The 15,290-nt window shown below is 38.8% G+C and overlaps 1 protein-coding gene across 14 annotated transcripts in view; it reads right to left on the reverse strand.

Moving 5' to 3' along the window:
- The window catches only part of AFDN (afadin, adherens junction formation factor), a 113,036-nt gene that overhangs the window by 6,499 nt on the left and 91,247 nt on the right, over positions 1 to 15,290 (reverse strand). For 6 of the 14 annotated variants that reach the window (XM_063124446.1, XM_063124442.1, XM_063124441.1 and 3 more), the window contains 9 exons: positions 14,867 to 14,932; positions 14,659 to 14,732; positions 12,916 to 13,034; positions 10,456 to 10,650; positions 10,096 to 10,187; positions 9,794 to 9,982; positions 7,325 to 8,353; positions 3,661 to 3,795; positions 227 to 518 (listed from right to left, as the gene is read on the reverse strand). In XM_063124446.1, coding sequence (XP_062980516.1) covers positions 227 to 518; positions 3,661 to 3,795; positions 7,325 to 8,353; positions 9,794 to 9,982; positions 10,096 to 10,187; positions 10,456 to 10,650; positions 12,916 to 13,034; positions 14,659 to 14,732; positions 14,867 to 14,932 — 2,191 coding nt within the window. Of the gene's footprint in view, position 1; positions 519 to 3,660; positions 3,796 to 5,793; positions 5,830 to 7,324; positions 8,354 to 9,793; positions 9,983 to 10,095; positions 10,188 to 10,455; positions 10,651 to 12,915; positions 13,035 to 14,658; positions 14,733 to 14,866; positions 14,933 to 15,290 lie in introns of all 14 variants that reach the window. The other 8 variants (XM_063124450.1, XM_063124447.1, XM_063124444.1 and 5 more) reach the window with 5 other exon arrangements.

The following is a 15,290-nucleotide window of genomic DNA, read 5'->3' on the forward strand; positions in this document are numbered from 1 at the left end:
CCTTTTGAGCTGCTGGGACTGATGAAACTCGGTTTGTTTGGTGGGGGAGGGGGCTGGCTGGTTTTGTAAGCAGTACTGTTGGCATTGACCGAGGATGGCTGGAATGAGTTGGAAAGAAAGATGCCATCTGAAACTGGGCGTGGCTGGCGTGAGGGCTGCTGTGGCTTAAGGGTGGCGGGAGGAAGGTCACCATAAGACTTTCTTGTACTGGAGTACTTATCCTGACCTGCTGCTAGACAGGAATCCTCCTCCTCCTCATCATCACTGTATGAAACAAACTTGGCGGTATAAATCGTATCAGGGGAGAGGACCTGTGTTTTGAGGTAAGAGGTGTTTCGCTGAGGTGGGGGAGGAGGAGCATTAGATGAAGGGGGCGGGGGTGGGAATTCATATTCCCGTGGAAGCGGAGGTCTGTACAGACCAGGCTCATCAGGTTCCAGCAATCTCCGTTCTGCCTCATCATGTTGGCGGCGCCTTTCAGCTTCCAAGCGATTGTAATATTCTTCTTCCTGTCGCCTCTGTAAGTCCAAACGGAACAAAAGGATATCAGCCAATGGCTAACTTCAAATATAAGGTGATTTTTATCCCATAAAGACTCAGATTCAGTTCTCTTCTTAATACCAAGCAACTGCATTAATTTCCTAATACCAAAAATGTGTTCTGTAATTAGACATGGTACATATTTGCATTGAGAAAATTAAACTTATGAAGGATCACCAAATATTGTAAGGAGTTTAAAGGAGGAAGAGAGAGCAGATAAGACTGAGCTTATTAAAGTTTACTGATCCTTTTCAGTAAACTTTAATGAGCCAGGAAATAATGTATTAGAATTTATACATTGCCCTAGAAATAAGGGCATTTCTTTTATATTGACAGCTTCATAAAGCCTCTTGCATTGTATGCTGAGGTGCCTAAAGCTTTGAATATAGAATTAGCTGTGTGAATGTAAAAGACTGAACATAACTATCTCCCTCAAACACTGTTTGTTTATTTAGCACAAAATTGTAAAGGAACTAGTAAGTGAATGGAGTGCTACACAACCATGGCTCAGTTTTACATCTGATCATTATTAACCAGATGTAGTGCTCAACTATTTGAAAGTAGGTTGCAATAATTTATGCTTGAGAGGAAACAGATATAGAGGAAGCACTCCTGCAGCCCAGTTCTTAAACCATGGTTAGAGTTACATCTGCAGTGCCTCTTGTGGGATATATATGTCAAGAAATACTTTTGTAAGCCGCTGTGAGAGCCTTTTTTGGCTGAATGGCGGCATAAAAATCCTTAAATAAATAAATAAATAAAAATAAGTTTAATATGAAACTGTTATCAATTGAACAATATGGTTAAAGATGCTAACAATGATTAGCATGGCATGACAGAACGCTCAGCTACACCTTTGATTGGGGGGGATGGAAGCATGAAGAGTTGACACATAAGAGGGGAGGGAGAGATGGAGAAGAATGGAGCAAGTGAATCCATGACCTGCTTCCTAAATTATGGTTAGCCTTATCTGCACTTAAGAGATCATTTTGATAATCATTACAATAGCTGATTGATCTTGCTTGCTATGCTGACCATGATAGTCCTACTCTGTAGTGTTTGGACATCACAGTAAATAGATATTTTTCCGAATTCTGGCTTACTGGGAATGAGCAAGCGGGCTTGAGCAGGCTGCTTGGCTGCTCCCACTTGGCTCCACCTGTCAGTGGCAGCAGCTAAGCAAGCCAGGGACTCATCCTCCATGGTTCGCTTAGTGTGTGATGTCCAAGTCAGGAATTCTGGCATGCTGTTCTTCTATCCAGGTGAGACAGCATATGAGCTGAATTGATGCCTGAGCAAGGTAATGGACTGGATGAAGACCAATAAACTGAAGCTCAATCCAGAAAAGATGGAGGTACTATAATGGGTTGTTTGTATGCTGGGTTTGTTCTGGAGAGGATTATACTCTCCATGAAAGACTGGGTATGCAAAGTGGGGGGTGTTCCTGTATTCATCATTGTTACTTGAGGCACAGGTGGTTTCAATTGCAAATTGTGACTATTAACAGGTTGATATATCAGCTGTTACCCTGTCTGTACAGAGATAGCCTGCAACACTTATCCACTGATAACCTCTCAGCTGGATTACTGCAATGCTTGGTGAGGTTACCTTTGAAGATGGCTCAGAAATTTCAAGTCATTCAAAATAGAGCTGCTAGGTTAGTAACTGTGACTGGCTGATATGGTCATGTGACACCAGTGCTTCATCAGCTGCACTCATCTCCAGACCATTTCAAAGCCCAATTCAAAGTGTTGGTGTTGACCTTTAAAGCCCTAAACAGCTTGGGACCAGAGTACCTAAAGGAACATCTCCTCCCATGTGTACCTGCTCAGAGCCTTAGGACATCTTTGTTTCCCTCTGTTGAAGTAAGTTAGGTGGGTGGCTAGGAGAGAGAGGGCCTTCTCAGTTGTGGTGCCCCATTTATGGAGCACTCTCCAAAAAAAATTCACCTGGTATCTAATATTGTTACCTCTTCCATACCAGCCAAAACCCTTTTCTCCCCCTAGGCATTTTAGAGAATTTGTGTTTTTTTCAGATTTTTATGACTGTTCATATATATTCTTATATTGATCTGTGCTGTTTGTCTCTTTGTAGCGTATCTTATTATTCAAACTATTTGGATTGTATTTTTTAAACTATTTGTAATCCACCCAGAGAATGCTGAAGTCATAAGCCAAGAATGAACACTAGCTTATGATTCTGGCTTGTTAGGAGAACTGAGTTTCCAGTTCGGATGTCACGCTAAAACCACAGACTGAGAGTCACTGGTTTTTTTAGCTACTTCCACTGGAAAAAGAAGTCAAGAGAGAGCAATCAAGCAGCATACACTAGAACACTGGTTCATTCATGGTAAACCAGTATTTTAAACAGTTCTTGCCTACTGTGACATCCCAATGTGGCCAGTGTCTTCATTTGGTACTTTAACTGTTTCATATTAAGACCCCCCTCTTATCTTCAAATCATGGCCTTGCCATTTCCTATGTATGTGCTCTTCTCTCTCTCTCTCTCTCTCTCCATTCTTCTCAACCACTTCACTTGTGTAATCTAATCCACTAGTTTAACCTCCCGTTTAGTACCATTATCTAAGCGTGCTCCTTTTCTTCTGCTGTACCACTATATGCACGAAATTGGCTCAGTTCAGACAACACATTTCTCAACGGTGGTTTTAGAACTCCAAGGTGGAATTGTTACACCACCATTGAGAAATGTGTTGACGAGATGTGTTGACGAAATGTGTTCATAATTTCATTCTTCTAATTCTTACATCTTGGATTGAATTTCACTTTGACTTTCTTTATGCCTCATATCTGATAACTGTACTATTTTCTTGCCTTACATTTCCCCTCTCTATACACCTTTTGGCTTTTACTAGCTTTTAAGTTTACACAAGGGTCTGTTTATTCACTTTAACTAGTGTACAGCATCCAGAATATGCTATGTATTATAAAGGGAGCAAGTCATGTCAACAAAAACTCAAGGTTTGTGTCCACGGAGAGAAAGCCTGCTCAGCATTAGCATAATACTACTTAACATTACTATGGTCACCCATTCATAAAACCAAATTTTTAATGAGATGAAGCAAACAAGATCTTCTCGCTCCATTCAGAGGACTATCACCACCTTTTGCTCAGCCTCTCTCTTTGTCCGCTCCTCCTCTTGGCGTCGGCGCTCTTCTTCTTGCCTGGCCCTGTCTTCCGCTTCTCGTTTACGCATCTCTTCCAACTGCTGCTGCCGTCGGCGCTCTTCATCCTGTAGCTAACAAAGATCTGTCTTCAATTTTTTTCCTCAAATAAAACCAGAATAACCTTCCTCAGGATAGAAATAGAATTCTCAATTTAAAGGAAAAATTCTCAGCATAACTGTTTCATTGATACCTTTGAAAAGAAGCATCTAGTGAAGATTTAATATTTCCTGTTTAAGTTCTGGAAAAGATACTTTTTAAAAAACACAGATTAAAGAAATACATAAAGGAAGCTTACTTATTCCCCACCCCCACCCCTTAAAGAATACACTTGTCCACAGTCTTGGACTGGCTACAGACATCTGCAAAGTTTGCATTTGCTTCCTGTTCCATCACATTGCCCAAACTATATATTGTGCCTCTGTTCTGGCTGGTCACTGAGACACATTTCCCCTCCCCCCCCCCCCCCCGGGTAAAATAAAAAATAAAAAATGGCAGTACTATTGATCTGGTCTTGATAAACAAGTCCATGGAAGTAGCTATCTCTCATATAGAATTTGCATAAGGATTTCTATAGCAAAGGAACTTTTTGCAGTCTTCCTAAAGTGGAAAAAAATGAAATGGAAATCCACCCGTAAAGTGCAATTATATAGTTCCTCACTTTGAAGGAGGACCTATTTTAACACAACAGATCATCTTATCCCACTAGAAGACCTTGTAGAAGATAAACAATTTCAGAAACTGTCCATGAAAAAATATAATTTCTTTCTTTTTAAAAAACCTGTGCAGAAAATATAATGAAAGAATAAAGGAGAACTACTGGACTATGCCCCACACTGCTTAAAAGAGCTCAAATTGTTAGTATTAAACAGTTGCACCAAGTGGTGTTTGATAGGGGGAAAAACCTTAATAAACATATTCTATAGGGGGAAAATGCTTAATAAAAATAAATAAAAGGGGGTACAGAAAAGAACAGATTATTAACTATAATTCCATCTGATATCCTTTTAGTATTATGATCCAGCCCAAATTAAGCACCTTTAGTTTTATTGATTTCAGCAGGTGCTTAAATCACTTCACTTGAAATCAATGGGATGTAACTTAGGTTTGATTGTGCCCAAAATCTGGAAAGAGAGACAGAATGTGTCTGTAGCTTGGGAGTTGATCTTAATGTCCAATCACTGATGTTTTTATTGTTTGGAAAAAAATATGTTGGGGAGTGGAAGCATTAAATTTTATCATATCAACAAGATCACAGATTCCTTTAAGGCCTATATCATAGGACAAACTCCAAGTATGTTTCTAAAAAAGATTAAGTGAGAAATGATCAGGAGATCAGAGTATAATGAATCTTGTTTCTGTCGCATACTGTACTTATACATGCATCGTGAAAAGATTACAGAGATGCACTCACTGTTCTTCATATATTTTGATGCTGATAGCTTAGTGCTATATTGCTCTACTGGTATATTAGTGCAATGCAGCAACCTGGCTGTGTAAGGAAGGAATTATCTTTGTTTAGAATATCTATAAAGGAGTTCAAAAATTTAAAGAAGTGAATTGTTAAAAAGAATTGTTGCTAGGCAATTAATGTGAATGCCAAACTATGTAAATACATCATGAGAACAGAAGATAAATACTTTAAAAGTTGGTATTGGAGTGGCCAGAATACATTAAGATATGTGGTTTGGAAGGCAAGAGAGTTACAACAAAAAAGGAAAAGAATTATGAAGTCTCACCCACATATAGTATTTTCAAATTGCTACGATTTTTTCCCCCTTCTGATTGTCACATATACAGTTCATTTAACTATGGTAGTTCACAGCTGCAAACAATTCAAAGATGCAAACAGAACACAACATTTAAAGAAGAAAGGCAGGAGAAAAAAAAGCTAGGAACATACCTCCAGCAACAGTTGTGTGGTCACTTGCAACTAGTTTAGTACATTTACACCCTGCCTTGAAGCACTCAAAAGATGCATATTGGATCATTATTAATTAAAAAAAGAAAAAGAAAAGAAAAGAAAAAAGCAATAAGGAAAAGGCATTGAAGAGAAAGGAATAAGAACATACCAAATCTAGAACAGAGATTGCTGGCATAGCAGTCTGCTGCAGATAATAAGAGAAGGAAAAAGAAAGATGCACAGTGAAAATAAGGATAAATTTAGATTTGCACTATGCCAAAAGCATTTTTCTCTTGAATTGTTACTACAGCTGTATTCAAAGGGGAAAAAACTGTTTGATACTCTAACGTAAAGTTAGTGAAACTCTCTAAATAAATCAATAACTTTTTTTTATTTTTTACAAAGCAGGTTATTTCTGTAAATTGTGTTCTTTAAGATACCACACATAGTCCATCTATATGTGGATAAAAATCAATGTCAAGATAACGGTGTATTGTGAAAAAGTAGCCAATTGGTTACCTCATTTTTCATACTTTATTTTTCTTACTGAGGGGAAAACTGCTACAGTTCTAAAACTGTGCAATACATGTACAAAATATAAATTTAGCAACCCTAGCGGAAAAAAGGATTTAGCAGATTATGCAACAGAGATGACCATCTAACAAATAATATGATTCAGATTTGAAAGTAAGATTAAAGCAGTAGATGACTGAAGGTGAAGACTTGATTTTAAATCATCTATTAATGTAGAGTTTTATTTCTGTAGTTGTGTGACAACAATGAGATAAAGTCTAATTAATCTTTCAAGGACACATTTAAGTGTTGATTAATCAGTTTAAATTGCCATATAGAAAAATTAACAACAGAAAAGTAACTAAAAATATAGCAATGCTTCCAGTGGGGAAATGCATAAAAAAGTAGACTTAGAAAGCAAGTGTTTTTCATAGTTGCAATAATAATAATAATAATAATAATAATAATAATAATAATGATGATGATGATGAAGAATAATTATGGCCAATACTTGAATTCAAATACTACTCTAATCTGACTAATCATCATTGTAAAGGATATAGTTCTTAACCTAAATCAGCTAGTTTAGATTCTGTGAATTCTGTGCGTGTGAATTTTTTTTGAGATTGGTAAACTTTCTCTTAAGAATCACATAGCAGAGCTGTTTCCTTGGTGCAGGCAAAAATCATAACTCTTTTGGAATGAAAAATCCAGAATATGTTATGCACTTCTGACAGATGAACTAATCACTTTGAGGGACATGGGCTTCCTAAAAGTTCAACAATTAAAGCTAGACTCTCTTCTTTTTAAGCATCAAAAATGACTGTCTTTTTTGCCTTTTTGGACAGCTAGGTATATTTTGGACAGGCAATTATATCTGTATATTATCTATGTTCGCTGGCATCATCTTAGATATTATAATATATATTTGATGTTTAATCTTCCCTGCCATTTCCACACTCACTTCTCCCCCCTGAAACAAGGGGCCTGGAAAGAGGGCTATCTCCAGTTCAATCTTTTCAGTTGATAGCTTGTAATACACCACTTAAATGGACAAATCAGGATAGATAAGGCCAAACGTAATTATAAACAATGAAAGACAGGGACATTAAGAAAGTCCAGTCCTCCTTTATCCTGCAGTAGTAACTAAGCAGAAATTTAAAGCACACAAAATGATCTCATTTTACCCTTGCTCTTCTCTCCGCTTCCAGGCGCTGCATAATCAACATAGTATCAATATCATCATCTTCTTCATCATCCTCATCCTCATCTTTTTGCTTTGACTCTTGGAGTCGTTTCTGGAATTGCCATTCCAGCATTAGCTTGCGCAGGCGGTCATTCTCTTCAGCTGTTCTATCTGGCTTGTTCTGAAGATCTTGAATCTCTTTGCTTAGCATATCCACAATGTGCATCTGCTGCTGCTTCTCCAGCTTCTCCTTGGCATCTCGTTTCCAAGGGTCAGGAGACAGGCTATCACTAGAGGACAGCTCTTCTTTGCTTATAGTGATGTATTGCAGGTCTCTTCGCTCAATGGTTCGGGGCTGCTGTTGGGGCTGCAATTCTCTAATGACTGTTTCTTGGGATCTCTGCAATGTTGAAGGCTTTTCTGGTTTCACCTGCTGAACCGAAACAGGAGGAAGTAAGGACTGAGCAGGAATTAGAGGCTGAGCACGCATTTGTCCCAGTTTTCTTTCCTGCTCCCGACGTTTCCTGTCTCGTTCTTCCTCCAAACGTGCCTTTTCTTTTTCATACCACCTTTGATGTTCTTCTCTCTTTTTGCGTTCTGCAGCAGCAACCTGAGATGATGACTGGGGCCCCAACTGGTTTGGAGGTGGAGGTGGAGGTGGCAGAGGCAAATCCATTTGCAGTCCATCAAAGTCAGCTGCATAGTGCACGGGAGGGGGAGGGGGAGGGGGAGGAAGGTCTGTTCTGGTGGATTGGGATGCCGCCAGTGATATGGCCTGGGGGACAATAGGAGTTTTCCAACGGCCAGGTCCGCTTTTGGTTAAAGAAGAACCAGGGGGAATGGATTTAGAGGAATGGTTTAGATGCTCCTGGCTTGATGTGCTAGAATCCACAGAAGAATTCATCCACGGATCACTATCTGATTTTCGATCAATATATTCCACATCCTTTCGTATGACCACCTCTAATCGATTCCTTTCTGGCTGATAAACTTTATCATCCCGTAGTTCCTCCTCAGAACGAGTTACACGCTTGAAGAAAGAAAATTATTGTTAGTATTCACATGTTAAAATTCACATACAGCAAAAAATACAGAATGACACATGATTAACATTCTATGATGATGCAATGACTACTCACTTTTCCTTAAAATCAACACTTTCATAAGCGCTATGTTGCAACCGTTCAAAATCTTGCATACAGCCTTTCATTCTAAATAAATTATGCAAGCTCTAAAAGTCTGAAAGCTTTGATACAGGATTATGAAACTATGCTGAGAGGATAAACAGCAACAGAATCCATGTTCCATCTCAGAACAATGCTCCTACCACCTCTGAAAACTGCTCCCACTGAAATATTTAGGGCTAGCAGCTTACAAGAGTAACTGAAGCATACTAAATTTCTTTAGTCCCACCTCCAACGGCTGTGGCAAGGTTTTATTATAATCACAATTAAACATAAGAAGTACAGAGGAAGTGGAACCATCTGTTCACCCTGGTTTATTTTCCCACTCTTAATGGTTTTATTTCCTCCTAAAATGATGAGAATTATATAGGGAAGGAAATAATCTAATCACCAAATCCCCAGTGAAATGTTCCATCTTCATAGATATGCCATGCTTTCATTAGTTTATTCTGTTACATTGCTATGATGATTTGTACCACTAAGTGCAAAATACAGCCGCTACACAGCAGAACATTACCATTTGATAGTAAGGCACCACATACCTGAAAATCTTTAATCTTATTTAAAGATTTTAATTTTAATTCAAGCTTCTTTAGTGCACTTCTACGATTTATTTTAGACACAGATTGAGCAGATGCAAAAAGAAATGTAGCTGGCAACTATGAACAAAGGCAACTTATTCTGTGCTTCTCTATCAATGACCTTAATCATGACCTAGAAAGAATGCCTTGTTCGGAATGAAAGCATTTCTTATGCTCTATTAGTCCAGAAGCACTGAAAACAAAGCAACTTGTGTCAGACGCGCTGTGAAAATGCAGCTAACAGATTGCTAATGACTTGGGCATTTAAAAGCAAACACAGCTAAAACAGGCATTTTATGGTTTGACAATAGTTAATGCAATCTTCTAATACAAGACTGCACTTACACCATTCTTAAGAAGCAGTCCTTTCACAAAAGAGAGATGTTCCCAATGTGATTTTTATTAGGCAGACTATATCTTTATTTCAAATACCATTTCCAAATATGTGTCAACTTTTCAAAGAAGATGCCAGTAAGCATGGATGTTTCTTCTTAGCAATTTAGATAGTACTGTGAAGCTTTAATTTCTAATTTAAAAACTAACCAAATATTAAATTTGCTTTCTAGATTAATAGCAGCTGTATAAATCAGAGGTGCTTTTATAGGTAGTACTTGCTAGGAAACCACTCATGATGATTCTTTTTCCATGACACAATCTTGAAACTACTTTGAAACTTTAGTTTGGCTAAAGCAAATTATGTCTAACCTGCATTGCAGAACTGATATAGTGGTTATTTTCTGCTGGAATTTGAGGTTTCTCTTCATAACTTGACCACTGATTCTGGGCAGGACCCATTCGATCCTGAGACTTGGAGGCTGGGAATGTGAAATACTCTCTGGTGTAAGTTTGTGTTGGGATAGGATATGCTTCAGGTCTGGGTGGTAGTATCTGTTCCTGCATAAGTATAGAAAGATAATTTATAGTTGTGTACCTATTTAAAAAGACAAATATCCCACACATCTTTAACAAATATTTATAGGTAATCTTTTTTGTTTGCCCCTTCTAACCTCTGTACAAAGGTTTCCAGTAGACACGGATGTTATCTTGTTAGTAGTTCCAGCAGTATAGACATTCTTGGCCCCAGGACTTGGAGGCTGATCTGTTGAGCAATGAGAAGTGTTGTTGTTTTAATCAACCTTCTTAGCCTACAAAAATGGTACCTACAAACACAGGTAAATAACAAGGCTCATAGTCTTATTTGCCCTTCTTAATAATATCTTCTCTATATCTTCCCCGCCCCCCCTTATATCATTTATTTCATAGCTATCAAATTTTGTATCCTATCCTTTAGGCTTATTTCCAAATTTAATTCAGCCCTGTATAGAAATATGTTCCATGCAAACAGTTCCGAATCATCTCTTGCTTACTTGCTACATTGGGACTAGATCGGTGATCAGCTCGATTCTTCATCAGTCTGTCATCCCCTGGCAACTTCTTTGGTTCTGTATATTCTGTCCAAGGCAGCTGAGGGCTCTCAGGTGATCCATTCTGAGCAGAATTATTATACAGCTCAAAACCTTCACTCTTCGGTCGGGGTTTACCTGAGCCACGGCGGTCTGAAACTGCACAAAAACAGAAAGGAATGATTAAAATAAAAATAATTTCTTCTGGATTAAAATAGAATATGGCAGGGTACCCTGACACCCAAATCTTCCCCTGAGCTTCTCCATTTGTGAGGGCACAAAAAGCACAGAACATGCAAGAAACCACACTTCATGACATCAAACAATGATCATTGTTTGTATTAAAAGCTGTCTGAGCCTGGAATCAGAACTGGTAGGCATTCCCCTAATCACAGATGAATGAGACTTGGCTGTAGGTTTTTTAGTGGTAAAGAAGGAACATTAAGAATTTGAACTGATTATGTATTTGCCAAATGGTGGTCCTGACACTGGGTACTCTTCCCTCCAGCCAGTAGGAGGCAGATTCTTTGAAGTGAAATTCAGCTAGAGGCTGGATCTTCCACTTCCTTCCTAAAACCATTTATTTATTTATTTATTTATTTATTTATTTCATTTCATTTCATTTCATTTCTATACCGCCCAATAGCTGGAGCTCTCTGGGCGGTTCACAAAAATGTACCAATATATAAACCCAGCTGCAAGGTAGTTACTTACCTAGGGTCTCTGAATGAGAATCACCTCAGTCACAGCTCCTTTCCAACCAATGAAGGAGCTCCTGAACTCCAAGACCAACTTATAAAAGGGAGGGGTGGTGGTAAAAATTTAAGAGGGCTAGTAGTGCATGGCCTGGCAACAAACCAAGATCCCAACAGCACATGCCTTAGCTCTAAAGACTGCAGTTTGAGGTCCCAATGGCTCAAGGTAGAAATCAAGTTTCCAGTCTTTACAAAGATCTTAAAACAGCTACACTGCTCAGGCTCTACCTCCTCCACCCACAAGGGCCTACTCACTCAAGCATCTCTCATGAACATACCTGCCTATACAATATTCCCTACCTCCAGTCACCAGGCTCATCCATTCCTCCCACCAAACTTCCATTAATGGACCAACAGGCATAGGAAATGGTGGACAATACAGGGGGAAATTACATAGAGGAAAAAGTGGCAATGCCAAATTGGGGGGGGGGGGGGGCAGTAGTATTGTAGTACTGATGAAGATCTTCCTAAAAGGTATCAGGGCCTCAAAACCAGGGACTTGGGTAGCAGGGTCCTCTCCTCTAACTTCTACACATAGGAAAGGAAGACAGGACACAACTGTGATAAACCTGCCTCTGACTCAAACCATCATAACTATCAGGAACCACAGAAGAGAAGCAACTGAGCCCCACAAAATTCAACACCATTTCTTTCTTCATTTCAGCCTAGCCTGCAAGCAAGGCAAACCTAGCATCTGACATCTTAGGGTTTAGTAAATGTTTAGAGTACAGCTAATAGATGAACAGAGCTGCCAGATTGCCTAATTTTACCAGTCTAACAGAAGTGAAGTGATGTGATCTTGCCTCTTCCCCAGGGTGCAGAATGGCACAGTCATGTCTAGACCACACACATTGCATGCACAACATCCCAGGTTCAATCCTGACATCTCTGACTGAAATGTTATCAAGTTGCAGTGCTGTGAAAGAACTCTGAGACTCTGGAGAACTGTCACGAGTCAGAATGCATGATAGTAGGCTACATGGATCAGTGGTCAGGCTCAGTATATATTAGCCAAAGAATACCAATCAGCAGATAACATGAATCAATCCTTAAAAGACATCAAAGATGTCAACTGCTTTACCATCATGACTCTTCTGATTCCCACACTTTGCAGCTGCTTCACTCATGCAGGCAAAGCCAGCCCAACCGAGATAGTGAATGGAGCACTCTAACGGCTGCGTCACCCACACCATTTCCTCCCGATCAGAGCACTCTAACTGCCACCATGGCCATTAGGAGGGAGAGCAGCACACTAAGTAAAGGAAATTCCTGTTACCTCCCATCAATGATTGGGGACAGCAGAGGAATTTCCCTCCCTGTCCTCTCTCCACGGCGTGGTAACCTCGAGGGGGCAGGGTCTGGGAAGGGGAAGAGGCCTGTGGAGGGAGCTAAAGCCTTTGCAAGCCAGAGGTTCCCCATCCCTGCTATAGACACCTGCTTAAGAGTAAGGCCCAATGAAGTCAGTGGGGCTTTCTGAATAGACACGCGTAGTATTCAATTGTAAGGGTCACAGGTTTTTGTATGCCCCCTCCCTGGAACAGAAAGCAATGAGTGAACCAAACTATACTATTGTTATTTGATCATGATAATTTTCCACAAAGAATGGAGGTTTATGATTGGCTTTCACCCTAAACTGTTGCATACAGACAAATATATTTCACTTGTTTACCTCTTTGCATCATTGGAGATGGCTGGTTAAGCAGAGTTGCTAGACCATGGTAAATTGCTCCTTGTTTTGCCACTTCTAGTGTCACTACTGATCCTGTTCTTGTCATCAGCTCTGCTGCCCTGAGGCAAGAATTCAATACATTTAATAAATTTACTGGAATTGGCAGTAATAAAGACTAAGAAACAAATTTAGAGCCATTCACGCAGAACAGCCCTGTAAAAATGCAAATACAATTATAGTATTCGAACTAGAATTGAGATATTAGAGTAACGTAACTACAAAAGCAGCAGAAAGACTGTAACGACTGTAACTTTTACTGATAATTGCCACAATTTTCCAGATAAACGATAGAACTAATTTGATGAAAGGATTCTTCTAGAACCATGATTAAATAAGTTTTCATCCAATTTCATACATTCAAAACTAATTTACCTAACCTTCCTTTATGTAACTTATCCACTTTAAATTTTAATAACCAGGACGTAAATGACATTGCACAGAAAGTTTCCAGTGCATTTATTCAGGTTAAATAGCTCAGTGCCTCTGCCTATGTATACCTTTTTAAATTACTAGGGCTGCAAACTTAAATCAGAAGGTGGGTAATTGCAGAAGGTCTGGGGGTTATTTATGCCCATGGATTCACCTGCAGACACTGGAATTTAAATACATTTTTAATACTAAAATGGCATCTGTAGCAGCTACGGAGCACCAAAACGGTCACATTTAGCTAGCATACAAACTTTGACCTTTAAGGCACTCCATAGCTGTTAAACATGCTTCTTTTTTTTAAAGAAAATTTTCCTCTCTAAATTCAGGGGGCAATAGGTCCCTGCATGTGGCTCACCCATCCCTGCTTTAAATTGAAGATTTAAATCAAAGATTAAAATGTGTCCCTCAACTTATTGACAGGATTGACAAAAGACACTAGGATTCAGAATTCTTCACTGTACAGGCTACACAGATGCATTTGTGAAAGACAGTGAATCCTTTTTATGATTGGTAGCTCTTGCTTTTAAAATTTTATATTACCACATTTAAGAATAACTGATGCCTTCCTTCAGCATCCTAAACATGGAACCTTCATTGTAACTTTATATATAGATTTTCAACTTATTAAATCATAAACTTCAATTATTTTGTTAAAAAGCCTTTATTCAATAGACCACCATATAATTACTCCTTTATGCTCATGTACTAACCTATAAAAACAAGTGGGGCTGATGCCCTATTAGGTATGAAAACTAATTTTCTATCATTTTCTTTTGAGCTCTGATGAGGCATCCTGAGCTGCTATCAGTGGTATCAGAGCAGAAAAAGGTACACTAGTCTATACCATCTCTCTTTCTCAACCCTGGGGAAAAGGACTTAAGATTCTCCTTAAGGCTCTAACAGAGACACTACAGTCTATTAGGACTAGGCTACTTCATGGCCTCCAGATGACGTAGAGACAGAAGGACATACCTCAAAGATGTACACCTGCATGTCTAAAGCTCATGCTTCCTATAATTCAAAACTTCAAGCTAATCATGTTTGTGTGAACTGATGTGTTTCAATGTTCATGATATGTCCAGTGATACACTTGAGAGAGATGGAAAAGGAGAAGCATGAAGTATATGGCAATAAAGTAAAAATGTGGCAAGAATTTAAAGGAAAGAAACTGAAAAATCCCAGGTATTCCCTCTGTCCTAACTAATGCACAGGCACACACTCATCTATTTAGAAACATATAGAAGAATGATGTACCTTTCTTGGGAAAGTCCAACCAAGCTGCGCCCATCCACACTAAGCAACTGATCCCCTGCAGACAGCCGGCCATCCTGGTTATGTTTAATAAAAAATAGTTATATTATTCAGTCTGAGATTGATGAGGCTAGACTACATAAAATTCAGAAATACTCAAAGCTAATCACTGTAAATTTAGACTATTTTAATAGTTACAAATATTACTAACCACATCAGCAGCACCACCTTTTACCACAGACTTGACATAGATTCCAAGTTTATCTTGACCAGCACCCTGAAAAGAGATAAAGCAATTCTTTTTAGAAATGCACAACTGCAGTCTTAAACCCATTTACAAGAGAGCAGTCCCACTGAATTTAGGGGACTTAGTTCTGAGTACACATACAAAGGATTTCACAGTATTTTTAAAAAAAATGTTCTATGGATATCAAAAAATCACAAAGAAGCCTCAGAAACATCTATTAGTTGACATCTATTATCTTGTGGATTGCAGCCAAAGTGGATAGTTTAGCAGCAGAATAGTATTCCTATATATTTATTTCAGCCTCTCTATTTGATTAATAATGTCCAGGATACATTCCGCACACAGCCTTGTATACTGAACAGAGATATCTTATTTTAAAACATGGAAT

The sequence above is a fragment of the Elgaria multicarinata genome, chromosome 4 (assembly GCF_023053635.1).
Source record: "Elgaria multicarinata webbii isolate HBS135686 ecotype San Diego chromosome 4, rElgMul1.1.pri, whole genome shotgun sequence".
Classification (NCBI taxonomy): domain Eukaryota; kingdom Metazoa; phylum Chordata; class Lepidosauria; order Squamata; family Anguidae; genus Elgaria; species Elgaria multicarinata.